Raw genomic sequence first — 13190 nt, 5'->3', positions numbered from 1 at the left:
CACACAGATCAAGGATAAGTGATTCTATTTATCATTAATTTAAACATGCTACTAGCTAGTCATTCCTCGTAAACAAGTGATTCATTAATATTTACATTTCTCGATGTCCATGTAGCTAATCTTGTGTGGAAAAATGGAGGGTCACGCATTAAATCTAAGAAAGTCATTAAGATGATAAGTTGTTGGATTGAAATATGCCTATCAAAAATAAATTTTTCAGATTTGGAAATATGACTATCAAAAGTAGATCGACGATGGAGGGAGTATATAATAGGACCCTTTTTGGAACATAGCGGTATTATCTTTTGCAATATATATAATAGTGACCAAAGTTAATTTGCTAAACACTGAAATAAGGGTATTGTTATCTTGAGCCTTTTTTTAAGGCTGCTTTGCACTGTGTTTGTTAAGTAATTTTGCTGAAATTTAGATAGCTTGAAGTTCTTTAGTTTTTTTTAGGAAAAATTGAAATGTTACTGAAATTGGAGTGAGAGGTAAGGCAACACCAGTCGTCTATCCTGTCACCACCTATTAACGTACAATGGGAGTTACTCCCTCTGTCTTATAATATAAGCATTTTATTTTGAAGTTGGAGATAGGATAGAATTAAATGGAAATGGTTGTAATTGGTTGAGATGGGTAGTAAGTGAAGAAATTAAATGAGAGATGAATATGGTTGATTGAGATGAGGAAGTGAGTAGAAAAGTAGTTATATTTTGAGAAAAAATTTAACACTAGAAGTAGCTATCCGGGCACATATTGCTTTTGTTGGAAATATGGTCATATATCAGCATATTTTAATCCAAAATATTAAGACAATAATCATGGCATGAACAATGTGGGGTGATCTAGTGACAACATATAGCATAACCAGTAGCATGCTTAAGGTATCATAAGCATCATGCACATACCAAGGACGCAACTGACTTGCGACTAACACGACTAACAGCGGTATGAACGAATGAGTTAACAGCAGGAGAAGGACATACCCCGAGAATGGCCCTCCGCTGGATTGTGAGGCAGAATTGCCTCCGTTGGTGTTGACGCTCGCAATGGCTCTGGCTCCCGGCGTGCCATCTCTAGAGACAGCAGCACCGGCGCCGGCGGCAGCTCCGACTCCAGGCACGCCATCGGTTCTAGGCGCAGACATGGTGGACGACAAGACAACAACGAACAGAGCAGTCGTGCGGGAAGCACTCCCCAAAAACCTGATCATCCGCCTACCCGGTGCAGATCTCAGGCGAAGGTGTGGTTCCAGAGGCCCTGCTCCTTCCGATCTCTCGTGCGCGCAAGCGATCAGAAGTGAGGAAGCGAAAATAGAAGCAGCAGGCGCGCGCGGAGGAGGAAAAACACCAGGGAGAGGAAAGCAAGCGAATCGTTCTGATCGGACTAGCGGCCTCCTTATATAGCAGGAGAGTTCCGCCAGACGGCACGCACGCCCGCCAGCCACGCCTCACCCAGCCCTCGCCCCGGCCCGGCGCACTTGCGCGTGTGGCTTTCCGATTCCCATCTCAACCGGTCAACAGGGAGTCTCCAATAACTCCCTATTTAAGTTGAGATACTCCTCGCTTAATTCCTGAGGTGGTATTATTATTCTTAACACTTATTATGGGCCTTTGAGATTTAATAGAATAAATCGGGTCTAGCCCAATTATTCTAACAATCCCCACCAAATTTCAAAGCTCAAAACAAATGTTCTCAAGGCTATGCCTGTTTGATATACCAGTGTTTTGGTGGAGACTGTTAAGTTGAACTTCCACCTAGGAAATGAGCTACATCAGACCACAACTGAACAATGGACTATGTCTTGAATTGTCAGTCTTGTATGATCAGGTTTCACTCAAACCCTTGACTGGTACTGAGCTGCCGTTCGCATCCCCTCTGTTTGGAGCATATAAGTCAAACTCCAGGCCTTTCATGACTATCTAGAGATCGCCCAAATCTCATAGACTGTGACTAGCAGTCGAACTCATATAGGTGTGTTCCTTCTGAGATGTTCTACAGGTCAACATCGCTGCTTGGAAAAGCCACTCGGATCACATTAAAGCATGAGCCATCCTACCATGCAGAAAAGAAGAGAAATACATCATGAAAATGAGCCTTTTTCAAGGGTCTCTTCTCTCAGTTACACAATAGTTTGTTTCGCCATCCAAATTCACGGGATCTCCGATCACAATGGACAGGTTTCCACTATTGTGCAACTTTAGGTGGGTATCAAGCCTATTTCCCTCGATGCACTGTCTATCACATTACGTGGTAGCCCCTTGGTAAACTGATCTGCCAGATTTCTAGCCGTTTGGACATAGTCCAATGCTATCACTCCGGAGTTTTTCTGCTTTCTGACAGATTTCAGTCTTCTCTTGATATGCCTAGATGACTTCATGTTGTCCTTTGAACTGTTCACTTTAATAATCACTGTTTGATTATCACAGTTCATTAGGATAGCTGGCACTGGTTTTTCAACCATCGGCAAATCCATCAGGAGTTCACGAAGCCACTCGGCCTCAACTGTCGCAGTATCTAGTGTTGTAAGTTCTGCTTCCATTGTTGACCTCGTTAAGATGGTCTGCTTGCAAGACTTCCAGGAAACAGTGCCACCTCTAAGTGTGAACACATATCCACTTGTGGCTTTTATCTCATCAGCATCAGATATCCAGTTTGAGTCACTATACCCTTCTAGTACTTTTGGATACCCGGTATAGTGAATTCCATAGCTCATAGTGCCCTTGCATTACTCTTTCCAGAGCCTGCCAATAATCATCTCCCAGATTTGAGACAAACCGGCTCAGCTTGCTTACAGCAAATGAGATGTCAGGCCTCGTTGCACTAGCCAAGTACATCAATGAACCAATGATTTGAGAGTATCTCAGTTGATCCCTTGCTATTCTTCGGTTTTTTCTTAATAGCACGCTGGGATCATAAGGAGTAGGAGCTGGCTTGCAGTCACTATATCCAAAGCGACTCAAAACCTTGTCCACATAGTGGGATTGCACAAGTGTAATCCCACCCTCATCTCCTCTTTGTAGCTTAATGTTAAGAATAGGGAAAAGTCCATTTTGCACCCTCTAACTTTTGTGTTTGTCTAGAATACACCCTCGAATTACAAAACCGGATATAATACACCCTCCAATTATTAAAACCGGACACTTTAACCCCTTAAGTTGTTTTTATGGTGATTTTGGTACACGTGGATGCCAGATGTTTGTATGTTCGGCGGGGTTTGCCTTGCGAGTTGCGGCGGCTGCCATTGCATGGTCGACGGCAAGGCTCTACACCGTGGTCGCGGGGGTGGGGTGGGGGACCGGCCCATCTTCTTCCTTCCTCTCCCTCTCTTTCTTCCTTTCCCCCTCCTTTCCTATACCTTCTCCCTCCAATATTTTTCTAGGAGAACTCGTCGGAGACTCAGAGGCCAGAGCTCTCGCATGCTTCCTCGAGCTCAGCGAAGGAGGGCAAGCTCACCGCCGGCATGTATTCTCCTGAGCTTGGCCAAAGGTGCGGTCTCTGTCGAGCTTGTTGCCGATCCCCTCTTCTTCATTGGCCAAAGGGGCGGGCTCGCCGTCAAGCTCGGCACCGACGCCAACAATTCAGTCAAGATAGATTGTTCATCTTGCTTGCTACTGCTGTTTTTCAACACACACCATGCTACTGTATATAGAACATTCTGAAACACAACATGAAGGTGCAGAAGTGGTTGATGAAAGCTTAGACAAGTCTCTGCGACCCAACTGCTTGCTGCTGCCTCCTCCCCGCGCGGAGCTACTCCTTCCCAGCGCCGTCGTTTCCGCCGGCAACCGCCCGCTGCACGCGGCTGCTCCTTCTCCGTGCCGCCGCCGCTGCCTCCGGCAAGCCGCGCGCGTGGCTGTTGATTGCTGCACTTCACGGCGCCGTTATGTTAGTTGTCGCCGCTCGCAAGGTACCCGAAGGGAGAAACATCTTACTTTCACCCAAATAATTGCTGACGTGGAGCATTTATACAGCTGGCATCCAAGTGTACCAAAACCACCATAAAAATAGCTTAAGGGGTTAAAGTGTCCGATTTTAATAGTTGGAAGGTGTATTATATCCGGTTTTGTAATTTAGGGGTGCATTTTAGACAAACATAAAAGTTAGAGGGTGTAAAATGGACTTTTCCCTTAAGAATAACATCAGCCTCTCCCAAATCCTTCATTTCAAAACTCTTGGACAGATAGTCCTTGACCTCCTCAATCACATTGAGGCTGGTCCCAAAGATCAATATGTCATCGACATATAAGCACAAGATCACTCCTTCTCCCCCACCATAGCGATAGTACACACATTTGTCAGCTTCGTTCACAACAAAGCCTACAGATGTAAGCGTGGTGTCAAACTTCTCATGCCATTGCTTAGGTGCTTGCTTAAGGCCATACAAGGATTTCAACAGTTTACACACCATTCCCTCCTGACCTTCTAGTACATACCCGTCTGGTTGATCCATATAGATCTCCTCCTCCAGCTCTCCGTTTAGGAAAGCTGTCTTAACGTCCATCTGATGGACGAGAAAACCATGAGAGGCCGCCAGAGCAAGTAGTACTCGAATCGTGGTCAAGCGAGCAACTGGTGAGTATGTGTCGAAAAAATCCTCGCCTTCCTTTTGGGTATAACCCTTGGCCACAAGCCTTGCCTTGTACTTTTCAATTGTACCATCAGGCCTAAGCTTTTTCTTGAAAACCCATTTGCATCCTACAGGCTTGCACCCATATGGACGCTCAACGACTTCCCAAGTACCATTAGACATAATCGAGTCCATCTCACTGCGTACTGCTTCCTTCCAGTAGTCAGCGTCAGGAGATGAATATGCCTCTTCTATGGTTCTTGGGGTGTCATCCACGAGGTATACAATGTAGTCATCTCCAAAGGATTTTGCAACCCTTTGTCTCTTACTCTTACGAGTATCTACAATGTTGTCCTCCTCAGGATTTTCCTCAGGCGTTTGATCATTGTGTTCTATCGGTGCAAAGTGCTCATGGGGCATGACAGTTTCTTGACTAGAAGTGCTAGGTGTATGTTTCATGGGAAATTCATTCTCAAAGAATGTAGCATCTCTGGACTCAATAATTGTACCAACATGCATGTCGGGTACTCCAGAGTTTACTATTAAGAATCTATAACCCACACTGTGAATCAACAGTATTTGGTCTAAGTTTTCGCTTTTTGGCTATAGGTACATTTACCTTAGCCAAACAGCCCCATATTCGTAGGTATGAGAGATTTAATTTCTTCCTTTCCCATTCCTCGAATGGTGTCATTTCCTTATGCTTCATTGGAATTTTATTCAGGACATGACACGCAGTCAAAACTGCCTCACCCCACCATTCCTTGGAAAGCCCCGCAGTGTCTAACATGGCATTCACCATCTCAGTTAGAGTACGGTTCTTTCTTTCGGCCACCCCATTTGATTGGGGTGAATAGGGAGGCGTCCTCTCATGAATAATTCCAAACTCTTCGCAAAAGGATGCAAACTCATTGGAAAAATACTCCCCACCTCTATCAGACCTCAACCGTTTGATTTTCCTTTCAAGTTGGTTTCTACCTCAGCTTTATAGGTCTTAAAGTAATGCAATGCTTCATCCTTTGTTTTCAATAGATACACATAACAAAATCTAGTGCAATCATCTATCAGTGTCATGAAATATTTCTTTCCCCCTTTAGTCAACACGCTGTTCATTCGCACAAATCGGAATGAACAAGTTCTAGAGGTGCCAAATTCCTCACCTCAGATGCCTTGTGAGGCTTGCGAGGTTGTTTCGATTGAACACAAGTATGGCACTTAGAACCTTTGACCAAAGTGAATTTTGGAATTAAACTCATGTTAGCTAAGCGCGTCATACAACCGAAATTCACATGACAGAGTCGCGAATGCCACACATTAGACTCATCATTCTCGCTAATATGGTTCACAACATTATGATTATTACACATGTCATTCAAAGAAAAGCGGAACAAGCCTCCGCTGTCATAACCTTTTGCAACAAAAGTTTCATATTTAGATATGACACATTTATTGGATTCAAACACAAGTCTAAAACCTTCTCTACACAATAGAGAGCCGCTAACAAGATTCTTCTTTATTGAAGGGACATGCTGCACATTCTTCAGCTGCACGGTCTTTCCTGAAGTAAACTTCAGATCGACCGTACCAACACCATGAACAGCCGCAAGCGACCCGTTTCCCATCAACAAGGAGGAACCTCTCCCGACCTGATAAGAAGAAAATAGAGAAATGCCAACACATACATGAATATTAGCGCCAGTATCCACCCACCAATCAGGTGAGTGAAAAACAGAGAGAACTGTAGGTAATATTTTACCGTACCCCGATGTTCCTCCGCCCTCGCTAATAACCATGTTGGAAGACTTCTTGTCTTTGCGCTCAGGACAGTCCTTGGCCCAATGCCCAGACTTGCCACACACAAAGCAGCTTCCCTTTGCCTTTCCCTTGCCTTTCTTCTTAAAGTTGGTTGCAGCCTTGGGTTTGACATCAGGCTTGACTTTCTTGTTGTTGTGGGATGTATGAGGGTTCTTCTTCTGTACCATATTGGCACTAGAACCTCCCTCAACCTTTTTGCCTTGTCCTTTGCCCTCGCCTTCTCCTCAACACCCAAAGAGCCAATGAGATCAGAAACACTGAACTCTTGTCTCTTGTGCTTTAGAGAAGTGGCAAAGTCCAACCAAGAAGGTGGCAATTTGGCAATAATGCCACCCGCCACAAACTTGTCCAGCAACTTACAATTGTTGTTCTCAAGTTCCTTAGCCAGCATCTGAATCTCATGAGCTTGTTCTACTATAGAATGGTCATCGACCATCTTGTAGTCATAGAACTGCTCTATGACATACAGCTCACTGCCGGCGTCGAAAACTCCGAACTTGGCCTCAAGTGCATCCCACATGTCCTTCCCGGAAGACATGTGCATTTACACGTCCACTATATTGTCAGCGAGTACACTGATCAATGCTCCACGGAACAGGCAATCCGAAGCCTCGAACTTAGCCTCTTCCTTGGGAGAGAGAGGTGGTTCACTTCGTTTGCCCCGTGAAACATAGAAGCATTGCATCGCTATCAACCACAATAGTGCACGTGTTTTCCACCTCTTATAGTTAGAACCATCAAATGCATATGGTTTCAGTGCAGCAGCAAAGCCAACTACCGAAAATGACCTATCAGGTTTTTGAATCGTTGAAAATATGGTCATATATCGGCATATTTTAATCCAAAATATTAAGACAATAATCATAGTATAAACAATGTGGGGTGATCTAGTAACAACATGTAGCATAACCAGTAGCATGCTTAAGGTATCATAAGCATCATGCACATACCAAGGACGCAACTGACTTGCGACTAACACGACTAACAGCGGTATGAACGAATGAGTTAACAGCAGGAGAAGGACATACACCGAGAATGGCCCTCCGCTGGATTGTGAGGCAGAATTGCCTCCGTTGGTGTTGACGTTCGCAACGGCTCCGGCTCCCGGCGTGCCATCTCCAGAGACAGCAGCACCGGCGCCGGCGGCAGCTCCGGCTCCAGGTGTCCAGGCGTAGACATGGTGGACGACGAGACAACAACGAACAGAGCAGTCGTGCGGGAAGCACTCCCCAAAAACCTGATCACCCGCCTACCCGGTGCAGATCTCAGGCGAAGGTGTGGTTCCGGAGGCCCTGCTCCTTCCGATCTCTCGTGCGTGAAAGCGATCAGAAGCGAGGAAGCGAAAACAGAAGCAGCAGGCGCGCGCGGAGGAGGAAGAACACCAGGGAGAGGAAAGCATGCGAATCGTTCTGATCGGACTAGCGGCCTCCTTATATAGCAGGAGAGATTCCGCCAGTTGCCGCACACGCGTCGTGGGATCGTGGGATCGTGCACGCGCCGTTATGGAGGCAGTCGTGGGAGCGAATCGTTCTGATCGGACTAGCCAGTTGCCGCACACACGTCGTGGGATCGTGGGATCGTGCACGCGCCGTTATGGAGGCAGTCGTGGGAACGTGGGATCGTGGTTGCAAAAAGGATAGAGATGTGACGGCACGCACATATAGCAGGAGAGATTCCGCACACGCGTCGTGGGATCGTGCACGCGCCGTTACGGAGGCAGTCGTGGGAGCGAATCGTTCTGATCGGACTAGCCAGTTGCTGCACACACGTCGTGGGATCGTGCACGCGCCGTTACGGAGGCAGTCGTGGGAACGTGGGATCGTGGTTGCAAACAGGATAGAGACGTGACGGCACGCATGCACGCCAGCCTCGCCCCGGCCCGGCGCGCGCGTGTGGCTTTCCGATTCCCACCTCAACCGGTCAACTGGGAGCCTCCAATAACTCCCTATTTAAGTTGAGATACTCCTCGCTTAATTCCTGAGGTGGTATTATTATCCTTAACACTTATTATGGGCCTTTGATATTTAATAGAATAAATCGGGCCTAGCCCAATTATTCTAACAGCTTTCTCATTTATTACTACATGCGTAGAGTAGAGATGTTGGCTGACATGCCCATTTTTGGTTGTGATGAATGTGTATACACTGACGTGACAGTTTGCTAAGACCTGGTTTTATTTTGTGCACAAAATAAATGGTATATACTTTGTGTGAACTTTTTCATAGAATAGGGAAACAAACACATGACGTTCTTTTTTTAAGAATAAATCTTATGTTTGTGTGGCTAGGAAACAACTTTTTTTGTTTTGTATTGGTGAAGTTGTGGCCGCATTATCCTCAAAGGTATCATAATTAAGCCAATATCCACACATGTAACTGTGAGTTATTTTTCGTAGAAACTTGGTGTGGTTCAGGGTTTTATTCCTATCATCCCCTCTCGAGCCTTTTTTAAAAGAGGGCACACTTTTGTGTCTATGCAATATATGCGGGTGTTGGGGATCTTTCATATAATCACAAAAGAAAGTATACATATATCTGTAGTAAGATATATTGTCTTTACATAGCAAGGAATATTCAAGGAAGGGTAATTGTGGCAAATAGGATATGCTTGTTACAAAAATCTTACTGCAAATAACTATGTATTCATGCTCTACCATTCTCCTTTAATGTACATTATTGCAAATACATTTTCATCAGAGAATACATTAATCACAAAAGCTGAAGACAAAAGGTACGGAAAAAAACAAATCTTCATAATGTGGACACGACCGCGATGTCTTGATTATGACATTATCTTCTAAGGTATCAAACAAAAGACTCTCCACTTGAAATGAATAAAGAGAATCTTTACAGTGTTTGTATTCCAGAAATAGTAACAATGAGGATACTGTATATGACAAGGAATATGAAAAAGATGGCTCGCCCACAGAAAACATCAATGTATATGACAAAATACGAGCGTGCACGCATCCTTGGTACACTGCCTTGCAGATAAGGTATGCTTTTTATAAAATGTAACCTGTATATCATCAATTAAGTTAATTAATCATATAAATTCGAGCTTATCTATTGTTATGCAGCATGAATGCTCTTGTTATGGTCGAGCTTGATGGGGAGACTGATCCACTTGAGGTAAAGTTCCGATTTCAGATTTCACAAATCTTCATAATGTGGACACGACCGCGATGTCCTGATTATGACATTATCTTCTAAGGTATCAAACAAAAGACTCTCCACTTGAAATGAATAAAGAGAATCTTTATAGTGTTTGTATTCCAGAAATAGTAATAATGAGGATGCTGTATATGACAAGGAATATGAAAAAGACGGCTCGCCCATAGAAAACATCAATGTATATGACAAAATACGAGTGTGCACACATCCTTGGTACACTGCCTTGCAAATAAGGTATGCTTTTTATAAAATGTAACCTGTATATCATCAATTAAGTTAATTAATCATATAAATTCGAGCTTATCTATTGTTATGCAGCATGAATGCTCTTGTTATGGTCGAGCTTGATGGGGAGACTGATCCACTTGAGGTAAAGTTCCGATTTCAGATTTCACAAATCTTCATAATGTGGACACGACCGCAATGTCCTGATTACGATATTGGTGGTGTTTGAATCTTCTGAAGATAAAGATAAAAATCAAGTGTTTCACGTAAAACGAGGTGGTAATAACGTGTGATTAATTGAGTTTTAATTATTATAAACTTGAAAATGGATTAATCTGATATTCTAGAACAACTTTTATATAAAAAGTTTTCGCACGAAATGCACGTTTAGCAGTTTGAAGAGCGTGCCACTTTTATCCAAAAGTTTATCTAACTTTTGTTGGAAATTCGAGCAGGGCCATTATATTCCAAGGTACCAAACAAAAGACTCTCTATTTGAAATGAATAAAGAGAAGTTTTACGGTGTTTGCACTTCAGAAATAGTAAAGATATAATGCTCTAGAATAAAAGGTATCACGTAAAAAATATTTAAGTATTGATACATGTACTTAGATAGAAAGGGTAAAAAGATAATTTTATGAGGAGATGGAAAAGGGCATGATTTACTTTAATATTAGTTGTAGGCTCCTTTTAAAAAAAGGCAATGGTGGCGGCAGTGAATAGGTCACTCCAATAACTCTTGTATAGATTTTTTTTAACCAACTACTCCTACATGTTTTTTTTACCAATTACTACTTCATGTGCTTTAATATTACAAAATAGTTCTTAACAATTATTCCTATAATACAAGTTTATCATACAAAAACATCAACAAGAACAAAAATGTGCAAAAACATCACAATTAATTTATTCTAAACAATATTAGCACACATATAATTTACTTTAATTCGTAGCAAAGCACGGGTATTTAGCTAGTAGATTTCTTGGACAAAAAGGGAAAAGGACATCCTCGCATATATATTACAGAGAAAATAACGATATATAGCGCGTCCATGAAGCATAAGACAATGATAAAAGAAGACAACCACACCCAAGAGTGCAAGAATATATATAAAGTGGAGTTCCCATATACTGGAAACCTATAGAAATACTTCGATAATGGATCGAAAACCTAACACTGGGCTAATCTTGTATTTAGTGAATCCTGCCTCCTTGAATATCTTGCACCACTCTTCCTCGTAACCGAAATAATCAGATCAAACAATTGTTGGGTTCCTTGGCATATTGCTTCAGAAGAAGATCCAACTACAACATCTAAAATGATGATCTTTCCTCCTGCAGCTCTAGAAGGAATAATTGCTTCTTTGCATCGTTTTAGTATCTTTATGCAGTCCTCATCACTCCAATCATGTAGCACAAACTGTAATCATCAAGAATTAATGTTATAATCTAAAATGTCTTAAATTTTGTACTAGCTTAGCTTGCTATCCAATACATGAAAACAGGGGCGGATCTACCCATTAGGCAGGGTGGATCGACCGATCCAGCTACGACCCGTGTCGCTCTACATCCCCAAGAACCCTCTACCCCCTTATAGTAGTCATGGGCCATCAAAATTAGGTATGACAAGGTGTGAACGTCCAACAAATTAGTCCGTCTCTTCATAATGCACGCACGCCACAAATAATGATCGAGGCAGTTATGTGATTAAACTATAAATACGATATGTGTTGTGTTTGATTGCTTTTATCGAGTGAACATTTCCGTTCTCCGCCCCATCTATATTTTGAAGCTGCGTCCGCCATGAAAAGTTGTCAGCAACACTACATTGGATATAACTGACCTTAAGCAGGAGGGCATCTGCTTTGGGGATGAAATCCATCATATCACCTGCAACAAACTGAACAACATCGCCATGATCAGCCGGGATGGAATCGATCACGTGAGGAAGGTCCAGCACGGTGCACTTGATATGCGGGAACGCGGCGGCCACCGCCCTGGCCGCCGCGCCGGTGCCACCCGCGACATCCACCATCGAGGTGATCTTGTCGAACACCTGGCGGCCCGAGCCGTTGATGGCCATGTCCATGATAAACCGCGAGTCAGCCGCCATGGCGTCGTTGAAGTGCTCACCGAGATCCGGGGCGCGGCTGCAGGCGCCCCACAATCCCACGCCGTGCACCATCTCGAACGCCGTCTCCTCCTCGCCGCCGCTCCTGAGCCACTCGGCCATGCTCGTCGCCGGCGTCACGCATAGCGGCGAGAGCTGGAAGAGCACCAGCGGCAGGAGGCTCCTGCCTCTGCCGTCGCCGGCGGTGACGAGCAGGGACGACACGGGCGTGAGGCGGTAGTGATCCTCCTCCTCCTCCTCCTCCTCGACCTGCGCGAAGACGCCCGAGGCGACCAGCACGCGCATGACGCGGCGCAGGAAGGGGAGCTTGGTCGGGTGGAGGGACAGCGCGGCGTGCAGGTCGTGGAGGGTGGCGCGGCCGCCGGCGCGGTGGATAGCGTCGGCGACGCCGAGCTTGGCGGCGCACCCGAGGGCCATGGACCTGGCGTAGCCCAGGCTGAGGTTCATGAGCTCCGTGCTGGCTTGCAGCAACAGCTGCTCGTGAGGGAGCTTGCCATGGCCGGCTTGCTGCTCTTTCTCCATGACTGGGCTAGCTTTAGCTAGCTTGCTGCTTCCTTGATTATTACCGTACCATGCATGGATATATATAGGACCGAGGGCTGCGGAGGCTTATCACTAGACAAAAAAAAATAGGGCTGTTCTTTGGATCTCAGCCTCACATCATCAAATCGAATCTACTCTACCTGTACCTGAAAGTTAAAAACAAATAACTCTACCTGTATCTGTATTTCAAAGTATTTGGAATTTATTCACAAATATTAAAAAATTATACAGTATTACTTATATCATCAAATCACATCAAGTACAATAGCCATACAATCGCCGTTAGGTTTCCGTCAGCAATGCTTAATTAAGTGCTATAAAAAGACGATTCTATCTCAACAAATTATTAAAAGTTAATTAAAAGTTTTTCTTTTTCCGTCAGCTTACAATTTGTAGGTTGCTCTAAATTATAGTAAGTTGATGGAAAGAGCAAAAGTTTTAATTGGTTTTCAACAATTCATATGGGTAAAATAGTCTTTTATAGCACTTAGTGGAGTTTTATTAACGGAAATCTAACGGTAACAGTATTTCTGTGACAAAAGCGTTTGTACGATGACATTTTCAAGTTGGGTTCGTCGATGGTATTTCTTGGATTAGGACGTTTGTGCAATTCTTTGATTTTTCTCATATTTTAATTTGGAGAAGTATAAATTTGATTTGTGTCGATTGTGCGTCTTTAATGCGCCATACCTTTATAGGGAACCCCTGTACCCTGGCCTATCTGAGTATT

The 13190-nt window shown here is 44.0% G+C and overlaps 1 protein-coding gene across 1 annotated transcript; it reads right to left on the bottom strand.

Moving 5' to 3' along the window:
- Nucleotides 1–10805: 10805 nt before the first annotated feature.
- On the bottom strand, nucleotides 10806–12468 carry LOC107276146 (5-pentadecatrienyl resorcinol O-methyltransferase). Its single transcript, XM_015790491.3, is given in 3 exon segments — nucleotides 10806–11026; nucleotides 11029–11206; nucleotides 11630–12468. Coding segments are annotated over 3 exon segments (1089 nt in total). The 5' UTR covers nucleotides 12440–12468; the 3' UTR covers nucleotides 10806–10925.
- Nucleotides 12469–13190: the final 722 nt, after the last annotated feature.

The sequence above is a fragment of the Oryza sativa genome, chromosome 7 (assembly GCF_034140825.1).
Source record: "Oryza sativa Japonica Group chromosome 7, ASM3414082v1".
Taxonomy (NCBI): Eukaryota; Viridiplantae; Streptophyta; class Magnoliopsida; order Poales; family Poaceae; genus Oryza; species Oryza sativa.
This window is presented reverse-complemented; position numbering and strand designations above follow the sequence as displayed.